Source organism: Monodelphis domestica, chromosome 1 (assembly GCF_027887165.1).
Source record: "Monodelphis domestica isolate mMonDom1 chromosome 1, mMonDom1.pri, whole genome shotgun sequence".
In the NCBI taxonomy this organism is placed as follows: Eukaryota; Metazoa; Chordata; class Mammalia; order Didelphimorphia; family Didelphidae; genus Monodelphis; species Monodelphis domestica.
Genome location: NC_077227.1, coordinates 52,791,555 through 52,804,783, shown reverse-complemented (window position 1 = coordinate 52,804,783; position 13,229 = coordinate 52,791,555). Strand labels below are relative to the sequence as shown.

The 13,229-nt window shown below is 46.6% G+C and overlaps 2 protein-coding genes across 3 annotated transcripts in view; one reads left to right on the top strand and one right to left on the bottom strand.

Annotated features, from left to right (window-relative positions):
* CDH23 (cadherin related 23) overlaps positions 1–13,229 on the bottom strand; it is a 655,553-nt gene that overhangs the window by 74,790 nt on the left and 567,534 nt on the right. The window lies entirely within an intron of this gene.
* Positions 1–13,229, top strand: part of VSIR (V-set immunoregulatory receptor) — a 39,251-nt gene that overhangs the window by 15,604 nt on the left and 10,418 nt on the right. Inside the window, exons 2-3 of the mRNA XM_007505632.3 lie at positions 5,602–6,042; positions 6,558–6,614. Coding sequence (XP_007505694.2) covers positions 5,602–6,042; positions 6,558–6,614 — 498 coding nt within the window. The remainder of the gene's footprint in view (positions 1–5,601; positions 6,043–6,557; positions 6,615–13,229) is intronic.

The following is a 13,229-nucleotide window of genomic DNA, read 5'->3' as shown; positions in this document are numbered from 1 at the left end:
TTCCTTCCTTCCTTCCTTCCTTCCTTCCTTCCTTCCTTCCTTCCTTCCTTCCTTCCTTCCCTTAACCTTCTGTTTTGGACCCAATACTTGGGTCCAAGGCAGAAGAGGGGCAAGAGCTAGGCAATGGGGGTTAAGGGATTTGTCCAGGGTCACACAGGTAGGAAGTGTCTGAGGGCAGATTTGAACTCAGGACCTCCAAATTCCAGGCCTTGCTCTCAATTTTACCTAGATACCTAGCTGCCCCTAGAGATCAGGAAGGTCTTTGGGGACTCCCTCCCTCAGGTACAAAGTTTCCCTAAGCTATTCCCTGACTCATTGGCTCTATCCCTTTCTCTGACCCCCAGTAAAGACTTCAATGATGCTCCAGACTTTCCCCTCCTGACTCCCTCCCTAAAACTTATTCCTATAGCTCTAGACCTCCAAGGGCCTGTCCTCTGCTAGGTTACAGTAGGTGCTAATGAGTCAATCAGGTGCAAATACCATACCTACTCATGCATTACATCAAGTTTTTAACTCAGTTAAAGATGCGTTTGTCTCTAAAAAGCTTCCTCTGGGCTATCTAGAGTAATTTTATCTCTTTTTGACTTTGGTTTACTCATTTGCAAAAAAGGTGGCAGAGGGGCTGGCCTAGATACTCTTCCTGGGGCAATTAACCTCAGTTTATGTTTACCATAAAAAATGGGGATAATCATCACACTTACCTTCCATAGTTGTAAGACTCAAATGTGGTATTTATTTGTAAAGGGCTTAACGTAGTGATTGGCACATAGTAGGTGCTATAAAATTGCTGGCTATCATCATCATTGTTTTTTTAAACCCTCACCTTCTGTCTTAGAATCAATAAGGCAGAAGAGCAGTAAGGGCCAGGCAATGGGGGTTAAGTGACTTGTCCTGGGTCACACAGCTAGGAAGTGTCTGAGGCCACATTAGAACCCAGGACCTGGCTCTCAATCCACTGAATCACCCAGCTTCCCCTATCATCAACACTGTTAACTTGAACTTCAGTCTGTCTCTAATAAAATGGAGATAACAATACTCCCACTGCCTACTAGTTCAAGCTTGTCAGAAGGATCCTGAGTTTCTGTATGTATGGGTTGGGTTGTAAGCGATTACCGTGCAAATGGAAGCTATTAGGTAGAGGAGGGTGTGTTGTAGGGAGCCAGGAAGGGGGAGACCTGGATTCTATCCCAGCTTCTCCAACCTTAAGCAGACTGCTGAATTTGCCTGGGCCTCACTTCAAACATGGCGGAGGGGATGGTGGGACAAGCCCATCTCCAAAGTCCCTTTGTACTCCTAAACTATTTTTTACTTAATCTCTCTTAAATAATTAAGTGACTTTGGACTGTTCAGAACCTGGAGTTCAGAGAGTGAGAAGTGTGTGCAGGGAAGGGTAGCCCTGAATATTTAATGAGACAGGAGAGAGAATTCTACTAGATTGCTTCCATTTATTTCCCATTCAACAATTTGCTCATGGTCCCAGCTAATGAGGAGAAGAGTCAAGGCTGGGTCTTCTGGTGGGCAAGATACAGCCTTGCCCAAATAGTGCCTTGCTCTGGGCTCTCTTGCTCAGACAGACCTAGCCTTTCGACACACCACCAGGATCAGGGCAGCTACCGTAGAGGTTTTCTTAGCAGACCCCCACCGACTGGGTGAGGGAGGACCTCTGGCTTCCATTGGTAGCTGGAGGTAGGACCTTGGGGAGAGGGAGCAAGTAAGTATTCTGATAGTTGGGCAGTGGGTTAATTTTGTCCTGGGGGTGGAGGGGACCCTGCTACATGAGGGCCAACCAGGAGCACTGAGTCCTAAAAAGGAGAGAAAGGGGAGGTGGGAAGCATCAAGATACACTTTCCCAACCAGCCCTGCCCATAATGTCACCCCTCTTCCTCCTCCCCTGAATCTGAAAGAGACTTTATTCACTCCTTTTTTTAAAACCCTGATCTTCCATCTTAGAATCAATGTTGTGCACTGGTGCCAAGGCAGAAGAGTGCTAAGAGCTGGGCAATGGGGGTTAAGTGACCTGCCCAGGGCCACACAGCTAGGAAGTGTCTGAGGCCAGATTTGAACTTGGGATATCCCATCTCTAAGCCTGGATTCTCTATCCACTGAGATACCCAGCTGCTCCCTGACCTTGCTCATTCTTGCCAGTGTCTCCCAGCTCTTCCATCAGTTCTTGCCTCTCTTGGTATGAGACAACGTGATATATGGGACAGTGAGCTAAACCTAGAGTGGAGAGACTTTGCTTTGAGTCTTAGTCCTGATACCTAGTATCTCTAGCAAGTAGCTTCGCCTTGCATACCCATTTCTTCATTTATGGAACAGGGATGCTAGTGCTCACACTATCTCCCTCAGGGGCCATTGGGAGGGGAAGCACTTTGGAAACTGTAAAGCATTATTGAATGTGTTATTATTAAAGCACTTTGAAGTTCACAAAGTTCCTGCCTCACAATAGCCTGGGAGGGGTCATAGGAATATCCTTCCCATTTTCTAGATTAGGAAGGTGAGGTTAGACAGACTAAGTGGTTATAGCTAATAAGGAAGAGAGCCAAGACTGTATCTCTTGAAGGACAAGTGCCAGGGCTGCCACACAGTGCCTCACTCAAGGCCATGTACCTAATGGGCACTGGAAGAAGCTTGGTTTACTGGCTTATTGGCGAGCCCTTCCAGGCCTATGATCCTAGGGCAGGTCAAAAGGAAATAAAAATAACCAATGCTATAAAAACAAAAACAACCCTTACCTTATAGCAGAGCACTAAGGGCTAGGCAATAGAAGGTAAGTGATTCGCCCAGGGCCACACAGGCTCTGGGAAGCATCTGAGGCCAGATTAAAACCCAGGACATCCTGATTCCAGGCCTGGTCCTCTAGCCAGTGTGCTACCTGATTATCCTCAAGAGATGCTATTTTAATAAAGACTTTATGATATGCATAGCACAGGTGTTGCATATTATTCTCTCTGTCTCTGTCTCAGTCTCTGCTCTCTGTCTCTCTCTCCTTTCCCTATCCCTCACTCCACCTTACCTTTCCCCTTAGAATCAATACTATATATTGGTTCCAAGGCAAAAGAGTGTTAAGGGCTAGGCAATGGGGGTTAAGGGACTTGTCCAGGGTCACATAGCTGGGAAGTGTCTAAGGCCAGGCCTGGTTCTTGGTCCACTGAGCCATCTCAGCTGCCTCTATCATTCCCTTTTTACAGTTGAGGGCTTGGATTCTTAGAGAGGCCAAGTTATTGCCCCAGTAAGGAGAGGAGCTGGCTTGCAAGCCTCCTGCCAAGGGCTCCGTCTACTCTGCCCTAGTTTCCTCCTTCAGAGTCTCTCCACTGAGCTCACAAGAGGGCTGTGGACATGGAGCAGTGGTGTTCCCTCTGTCCTGCTAAAATGGAGAAGTCCACTGGCTGACCCTCCCAGCCTGCCGCTTCAGCAGTCAGCCTTGGCAGCTGTGCTGGGAGATTACTCGGCTTGGGAACAGCCTCCGCTTTCAATTTCTCATGGGAGGAACCAGTCCTTTCCTGAGATTTCTTTCATTCAGGGATGGTGAATGGGCCATTGCTGAATATAGCAAAGTGCTCAGTACAAAGGCTCCTGTCCCAGGCTTGGGGGTGGGCTGAAAGGTTGTGTGGGAGGCTCACTCAAGTTCTTGGGTGGGATATGTGAGTCAGAGGGCAGTGCAGGAAGGTGGGGGGGGGAGAGACAGAGAGACAGAGAGACAGGGAGAGAGAGACAGAGACAGAGAGACAGAGAGACACAGGGAGAGAGAGACACAGAGAGAGATAGGGAGAGAGACAGAGAGAGAGAGAGATAGGGAGAGAGAGAGAGAGAGACAGACAGAGACAGGGAGAGAGAGAGAGAGAGAGAGAGAGAGAGATAGGGAGAGAGAGAGAGAGAGAGAGAGAGAGAGAGAGAGAGAGAGAGAGAGAGAGAGAGAGAGAGAGAGAGAGAGAGAGAGAGAGAGGTTGAGAACAATCCTCAGGGCTCTTCATTTGGCCAAGCTTTGCTTTCTGTCTCAGTTTACCTTCCAGCAGAAATCTTGTGAGAATGGTTCTCTTTCCCTTTGGGTGTTTGGTTAGAAGAATGAAATTCCTTGAAGGCAGGCACTATTCTTTTTTTTTGGGGGGGGGGCTTAGTCTGCACAAGGACAGGTCCACAGTAAGAGAATAACAAATGCTTGTTAGATTACACCAAACCTTTTTCGGACCCCGGTAGTATACTCTGGTAGTATCTGGTGAAACCTCTGAACGTCTTCTCAGAATAATGATTTTTTAAAAATTCAGAAATGAAGGAAATGCCAAATTTCAGTCACGACGGTATTTCCTTCCCAGCTGAGTTCACAGAGCCCGCCCCTGAAATCTCCCCGGGCATCCCACAAGAAGAACCCGATTGAATTGAACTGAGTTGTGTCTGGGCCCAATGTCAGGAGTGGGTGGGGGGATGAGCTGAGCTGATCTCTTCTCTGTGGCTCCCCGAATAGACTTAGCAGAGCTCTTCAAGCAGCTCGGATTTCTCTGGGAGTGAGCACAGCCCTCACTAGGGGAGACGATCTTCTCCTGCCACCCAGGAGCCCATCTCTGAGAGCTGCTAAGGCTGAAACCCACACCTGGGATGAGGCTCAGGAGGAGCCAGCTCTCTCTAAACTTAGCTGGGTCCTACCTCCCTTCTCTGAGAGGATGCCCAGGGGGTCTCTGGGTATGGAACACTGCAGACATTGTTGGACTAAGATGATGTTGGTGGTTTCACCGGGAGGCTTTTTCTTTCTGGTTTACTTTTTTTGTTTTTTGTTGTAAGGGCTGGGGGTGGGGGAGAGGAGAAGGATATATTAGGAAGTGGAGGTGATGTCAAAATGAAAGCAAGCGCTAGCAATGTTGTTACAAAGGCAGCTTACGGGGCAGCTGGGTGGCTCAGTGGATTGAGAGCCAGGCCTAGCGATGGGAAGCCCTGGGTTCAGATGTGACCTCAGACACTTTTCCTAGTTGTGTGACCCTGGGTAAGTCACTTAATCTCAATTGCTTTAGTCCTGACCATTCTTCTGTATTGGAACTGATACTTGTTCTTAATTCTAAGACAGAAGGTAACTAATATCCAGCCTTTGCCACTTGTCTCCTTGGAACTGATACTTAGTATTAATTCTAAGACAGAAGGTAACTAAGATGTAGTCCTTACCACTCTTCTACCCTGGATTGGTTATTAATTAATAAGTAATATTAATTACTTAATTATTCTCCATAGTGATAAATAATAATAAATATATAATAAATAATAAAAAGAACAAATAATAAATAAACCTGGTATTAGTTCTAAGACAGAAGGTAAGGATTAAAAAAAAGAATGTAAGCTTTTAGAGGGCAGGGGTCCTGTTATTTATCTTTCTTTGTATCCCCAGCACTTGGCTAGTAAGTGCTGATTTACTAAAGGCTTGTTGACTGACTGTTTGATGGCATCTTTCCTCTTCGTGGTAATTTCCATGGCACTTGGACATTTACTTTAAGCCCAGCTCAGCACGCATCCACATGATGGATGAATGTGTCAGTGAGAATGGTTATGCTTTCCAAGGAGGCTCGTGCCCCATGGGGGTTTGTGCAGGGCTCACTGGGTTTCCATCTCTTCTCACAGGTCAGGTGGCAGCCCTCAAGATCACCATTCCGTACTCTCTGTACGTCTGTCCCGAAGGGCAGAACATCAGCCTGACCTGCAGGATCTCAGGCCCATTTACAGACCGACACGACTTACTCTATAAGACATGGCACATGGGCCACCGAGAGAACCAGAGCTGCTCAGAGAAAATGTCCATCCGTAACGTCACAGAGCGGGAGCTGCACCCACGCCATGGCGGCCATCACGCCAACGCCAGTGGCCAGAACCCTGCCGGGCACAAGAACCTCACTCTGCACCACGGAGTGGAGTTGACTTCGGACCACCATGGGAACTTCTCCATCACCCTGCTCAACCTGACCCAGCAAGATGGCGGCATCTACTGCTGCCTGGTGGTGGAGTATAAGCACCATCACCTTGAGCAGGAAGTCCACGGCTTCGTGGAGCTCCAGGTGCAGAAAGGTGAGCCCTCGTGCAGAGGTGCCAGTGTGAGTGGGTACGTGGCCGTACAATGGGCCATACAAGTGGGTGATTGTGTATGTAGCTCACCAGGTTCCAAATTGGAAGGGGTGTCTAGATTGTGGCGTCTTACCCACTCAGGTCACAGGGGGGAAACTGAGGTCTTGATGGGTGAACTTCCTCGCCAAATTCCAGTCTGTTGTAAGGGGCAGAATTGGGATTTGAACCCAAGCTCTCTGTGTGTGTGAGATTGGGGATATGTGACTATGGGAGAATGTCATTAAATAAATCATTGTATTTGTTCCTGCAATGGCGAGATTGAGCATATTCATGCAAAGTCCTTAGCATGCATTGCCCACTCAAGGTGCCACTGTGTGTCTGGGTTAGTGTGTTGCCTGCATGTAGTTCCATGTGGGTCTGGGCATGTTTACGGTCCATGCATCAACAGACTTCTCACAGGCAGCAGGGACGAGAAGGAGGTGGATTTCCCCTCATCTGTTCTCTCTTTCCCTCCACAGGCCAAGTCCCTCTCTCCAAATGCACGCTGCACCCAGCCACCCCCCAGGAAAATGAAAGTAAGCATGACCTTTCTTCTCTCTCTCCTTTGCCCCTCAATATGCCCTCGAGTGCTCCCGACTCCTTGGGGCCAAACAGAACTGAAGCCACATTGCCCGGCATCCGTGCTGGCACGTGTGGGGGTGTCCTGGAGGTCCCTCCGGAGTGATGGGGAGAAGGGAAACACAGGTAGAGGGACTGCCTGGGTCAGATCTGGAAGCCTGATGAGAAGGCTTCAGGAGAAGAGCCCCATATCGTCTTAGGATACAAGAGGTCCAAGTCAGAAGGTAGGAGGCTCCTTGTGGGAACGTCCCCCTGGGCTCTCCAGCTCTTGCCAAAGAAGACCTCTAAGAGGATTGTAGGGATTCTTCCCAGAATAGGCCAGGGTGGTTCCCATCCTGTGAGGTGGCCAGATAGGTCAGAGCACACCTTTCCACTCCCCTACGCCCCTTTTTTAAATGGAAAAAAACCTATGAATTAGCTCAGCCAATCACCTGTCTGATCTTGGACTTTGTCCCGAGTTTTCCCTTCCCTAAGCTTGAATTTGTACTCTCTGGTTAATTAATATGTCATAGAAGTTTGAGTGTGAGAAGTGAAGAGAACCAGGGTTGAGATTTTGTTTGACCATGTGACTCTCAGTGAATTGTTCGAGTCTGAGCCTCAGTTTCCTTATTTGTACAGTGGGGTTAATAATTGGACCTGCCTCACAGGCTTGCGCTGAGGAACAAAGAAAAAATCATGTATGACTAGATGACTTTTAAGGGCCCTTCTAGTTCTAAATCTGTGGTTCTCATGTCTTGGTTGAAGTTCAACAAAGAATAAAAATATCAGATATGAGAAACTATAGTCCAGTGGAAAGAACCTTGATTTTGGAGTCAGAGGACTTGGGTTCAAATCTTACCTCTCCTGTTTGTTATTTAGTAATCCTGGGCAAGTCACTTAAATTCTCTAGGCCTCAGTTTCCTTATTTGTAAAATGAGGGAGCTGTACTAGATGACCTCTAGTGTCCCTTCCAGTTCTAAAATCTATGCAAATTGTTTTGTAATGAATGTAGTACTTTGGGGGTTTATAATTTTGTTGGGAATGAGTGCTCCCTTTACTGATGGAAAAAGCATGAGATCAGCGGGAATGATTATGATTTATCTGACTTCTCAAAGAGCTCCACCCCAATCCAGAACTCTGGTTGGGTCCCCTGTCCCCTCTGGCTGGGCCCTAACCCTGGTCCTGGACACGGGATAGAAGTTTGGCTTTTTCTAAGCCCTCCCAGCCTCACATGGCTGCCCAACTACTTTCCCAAGAAGATAGTTCATTGTAGGAAGAAGAGGCAAGGGGCACTGAAGGGTCACAGATGGATGAGTGGCCACAGGTGCCCCATTCTAGAGAGACTGAGTAGCCCTTCAGCTTAGGTTTGGACAACTCCCTTTTCCTGACCACTTCTCTTCATCTGGCCCCAGGGTATTAATGGTACCATGCTTGGAGCCATCCATTCTACCCATCCTTGGCCTCAAGACCAACTGTCGTACAAAGGTCTTAGAGGGGGACTTGTGGGGACTGTGATGGCGGGGAAGTGATACATCTCCATCCACCCCAATGCCATTGCCCTCCCTACTCTAACTGGTTGGTGACTATCCAAGGCAGGAGATGTGTGAGCTGTGTGTGGGGGTCATACTTAGTCTCCCTAAGGCTATATGTCCCCTGGATGGAGTCAATGCCATTATAGGAAAAAAAGGCAAGGTTTTGGCTCCCCGTTCCTCATTTATAAAAGCAAGAAGGTCGGTTCTCCCCATACTCCCTCCAGAGTCCAAATTCAAGATCAGAGGAAAGGTGGAATTCTGTGAAATGAGACAATAGGCTGAGTTCAGGAAGAAGACAAGGGTGAGGCGTCTGGACTGCTTGATGTAACTTGTAGGATTTTACATTTGAAAAACAAGGGAGAGAAGCATGGTGGTCTGACCCATCTCGCCATCTAGCATCATGGAAACCTCCTGGCCTCCTCTGGGAAGAGTCCCCATTTACTTCCCTGAGTTCTGACAAGGACTAGGGAAGCAATGCATGCATTCCCCCAAGGATCTTCTGCTAATACTTCTTGACTTTTAAATCCTGTGAGTCCATCATTAAGTCACTTTATTTAGCCCTGGAGGAGAAGAGTTAAGGCCAGCCCAGGATGTTTCTCAGTGAGTTTCTTCTCTACGAGTGAATAATTTACAGCCAGGCAGACCTTGGTCATCAAGGGCTTATTAGGCACCTACTATGTGCCAGCAGGCACTGTGCTACTCAGTAGGAATCAAAGAAAGATAAACACAGCCTCTGCCTTCAAGGGGCCGGCCTTTTAATGGGCAGACTGCTCCAATAACTGCGTACAAACAAGACGTAGAAGGATAAATCGGCAGGAAAGGAACTAGTGTTAAGGGAGATTGGAAAGGCTTTGTGTGGAAGGATTTTTAGCTGACACTTGAAGGAAACTAAGGGAAGCCCGGAAGAGGCACTGCAAAGGGAAACGGTGCAAGGCATGGGGGGACAGCTACTTGGGGGATGGAGACAAGGTAGGCTCAGAGACCACCCAGGGGTGATCCTTTATTTTGGACTCACCCAGCTAGGATTGTGGCTTCTGCAGAGGATGGGAGAATCCTTTTTGTCCTCAAGGATTCCATAGCTACCTCCCCATTCCAGGAATTCAAGTTTGGGGCCCAAGAGTTCGAGGAGAAGAGAAGGCGGTGTTCCCTTTTCATATCTGGGGCATGTGTTGTCCCAGGGCCCAGTGTTTTCACTGTTGGGGATGAAGGCTAGGGAAGCAGACAGACTTCTAAAGGCCCAGTTGCCTTGGAGGTGGGGAGACCAATGGATCCCTACCTGCCTGAAGTGTAGGGTCTAGTTTCAACTAAGAAGGGAAGCCCAATGGTCTCTCGCCCTCTCAATATTTTGTCTTGGTCTCTTGGGCACCGAAGACCCTAAGATTTCCATCTTCCTTACCATAAACTGAACAATAAATTAGAACAAACTCCAAAAAGAACCAAATATTGCATTTTGATTTCATTACTTAGTTTCTTAAAAAAAAACCAACTATACAATCATTTTCATTTTGTTTTCTTTTGACCTCAGTTTCCCTATCTGAAAAAGAGAGGTTTGAATTATATTATCAATAAAAGTCTTTCTAATTCTAATTTTCTGCATTCTGTGGGCTCTTTCCAGCTATGCCATTCTATGCTGAGATCCCTACAGTTTAGACATTCTATTTTAAGGCCCTTCTCCATTCTGATATTCTAGGTTCTAAAGCTCTTCACAGCTCTGCTAGTCTGTGTCCTAAGACTTCTTCCAGCTTTGCTATTCTATGTTCTAAAGGACCATCTCACACCCTAAGGGTCCTCCCAGTTCTGTCGTTCTCCAATCCTCTGATTCTAGCAATGGGAACTGGAGATGTGTCTACGCGTTTTCTGGAAGGGCTTACTGGAACCTGTCTAGAAGACCAAATATGGCTTGAGCCAGACTTGAATGAAGCTGAAATCTCATTTAATGAAGGTCCCTGGTCTACGCATGGGGCAAAGGTTATGTCTCAGCTCCTTGGTACCATTCCTGCCAAGTGTCTGAAGCTCTGCATCTCAGGCTTTCTCATTTGAGAAATCAGTTATTTATAGTGTTAGAAACACTCTGATCCTAAAGGATGAGAGGATCTGGGAGCAGAAAGGAACCTTCAAGGACGTCTAGTTGATTCCTCTGCCATTTTGAGGAAACGGAGGCCCCTAGGGTCTCTTCACCAATGAACAGAAGACTGTCCAGTCCTGAATTAGCCTGTGTGGCTGTGTAGGAGTGTAGGAGGTCTGGGCTGTCCTGGCCTCTTTACTCTGATCTAAGCACTTCACTGACTGTGGTAGGAGGAGGGAGCTATTTGTGTGATGGGAAGCTCACACCTTTTGTGTTTAGTCACAGTTCATGTGAGCCTATCATTGGCTACTTCCCCTCTGAACTCTTCCCCTACTTCAGTCTCATCTCTTAGCCTCCTTTTTCTATCCTCCTTTTTCCCCTCAGGGCCTCACAGAATGGTAAAATTAGGAGGGGGCTTGCCATTTCATCCAGTCCAAACATCTTATTTTTTGGATAAGGAAACTCAGATTCCGAGAAGCCAATGGACTCTTCCAAGGTCACAGTGCTCAGTCTTGAAGCCAGGTCACTTCACTCACAATATTCTCTCCACTGGAACACAAAATCTGCTGATCTAAACATTAGCTGTGTATTTTGGAAAGCCGTGGTGACAGTTCTGAGGGATCAAAAGGGAAGAAGGGACTGGAAACATCAGAAACAAACAGAAAGGGAGTAAGTAGTACAGTTGGTTCTTTTCGGTCCTGCCCCAGGAGAGAGATCACTTGGGAAGTTTGCAATATTTTTTTTTTAATCACTATAGCATCAGAGTAACTAGATGGCACAAAAGGGTGCATTTGGCATCATGCCTTGGCCTGAATGGATTCCTTAGAAGAATGGGACCAGGGTGGTTGGGAATCTCCTCTTTGCAAGACCTCTGCCCTTCTTTGATGGAAATTGCCACTTCTCAATTACACGCCTTCCTAGATCCTTTGCTCCCATGCAATATTTTTGACTGGTAACTTCCTCTGAAAAGAGAGAACTCTCTACGGAGGACCATGAAGACACATGCCAGAAGATGTTCAAGTAAAGCCCATTTTGTGGCAAAGAACAGGGTTAGATAACCTCTGTAGGTCTTTCTTGTTTATTTTTTCTCCCTTGGGGATTCTTGTCATGTGAGAAATATAATAATACTAGTTAACATTTTTTAACCCTTACCTTCCATCTTAGAATCAATACTGTGTATTGGTTCCAAGACAGGTGAGTGGTAAGAGCTAGGCAATGAGGGTTAAGTGACTTGGCCAAGGATGTACAGCCAGGAAATGCCTGAGAACAGATTTGAACTCAGGACCTCCTCATTTCTAGGTCTGGCTCTCTATCCACTGGGCCACCAACGTATCCCAATAATGATCATTTACATAATACTTTAAGGTTTCCAAAGTACTTTACTAATATTTTCTCACTTGATCTTCATAACAGGTGCTCGTATTTATCCCCATTTTACAAAAAAGTAAACTGAGTCACAGGAAAAAATTAAATGACTTGTCCAGGGTCCTACAGCTAGTAGGTAACTAAGGTAGTCTTTCAATTCAGATCTTCCCGAGTCCAAGTCTAGCAATCTATCCATCAATGCCTCAGTTATATCTTAGAAGTGTTGTCACTGCTTGGATTCTCGAATCAGGAGTAAGAGCTTTTAAACAAATAAGGAAAAGCCCCCAAATTTTGGTTTTGTGGTCGGTGTATGGCTTTGGCCAGTTCATTTCCTCTCCAAGAGTGACAATTTCCCCATCTGAAAAATGACAATGCTTTTCTCTCTCCTTTCCTCACAGGGACAATGAGGGAGGCACTAAGGGAAGAGCTTTATAGGAAAGGCAGAGATACAAGAGATTGTTACTGCTGGTCAGAGAATTCTAGGATTGCTTTTGTGGACCAATTTATCCATCCCCCTGTGTCGAGGAAGCTTGGCTTAACCCTTTTTTTTTTTAAACCCTTAATTACTATTTCAGTAACAACTAAGACAGAAGGGCCTGGGCTAGGAAAATGGGGTTAAGTGACTTGCTCAGGGCGACACAGCTAGGACGTGTCTGAGGTCAGATGTGAATCCAATTTTCCAATTCCATGCCTGGCACTGTGCCACCCAGCTGTTCCTTGGCTTAATCTTGAAGACAAGATTAGACTGAATGTTGCCCGTCTCCAAGCTGCCATAGAAACATGCCTGTGGCCCCAGGGTGAGAACCTTGGTCCACCCCTTTTGTGTGTTCTCTAAATTCTCCAGAGACTTTCCACAACCATGCCACGTCATCTGTTCTGTTGACAATCCTTCTTGCCCAGCGAGAAATTTTTCCCTTTTGTCTAATTTGAATTTTTTTTCCTATTTTTCCTGGTGTTTTCAACTCAAACCCAAATTCTCCAATTTTACCTTAAGGGAAATTAGACTACAGGGTCATCATTTTCAGTGTGGCACAACCAGAAAGTCCTAGGTTCAAATCCCATCTCAGATGACTTACTAGTTGTGTGTCCTTGGGCAAGTCACTTAACCTGTGACCCATCTGTAAAATGGGGCTAATATTAGCACTTGTCAGCATAGTAGACCTTGGAGCCAGAGTGTCTGGGATCCGTTCTTAGCTCTGTCATACATTTTCTCGTTAAGTCTTTGTTTCCTGGTCAGACAAATGAAGGGGTTAGATTAGACAGCCTCCAAGGTCCCCCCTTTGCTCTAAATGGATGATCGTCCATCCTGTGCCTCTACAGGGTCACATACACTTTCTGAAGGTCATATGAGACAGTTATGCCAACCTCAAGTGAGAGTGATTATTGCTATCATTATCCTCTCCCATCTATTATTATTTCTGGGGACCTAATTTGCCTGGGATGGCAATTAAGAGCAAATTAGATTGGGAGACAAGAGGCCCGTCCTCGTCAACAGCCTCTCTTCTGGTTTTCCTCACAGGAGGAAATGCTTTTGAAACCGCCCCTGAGTTGCAGAAAGATGATTTCAACATTACCCAAAGGGGTGGGGTGGCCAGGCACCTCTGGGCACACCCACAGGGTCGAAGGAGTCT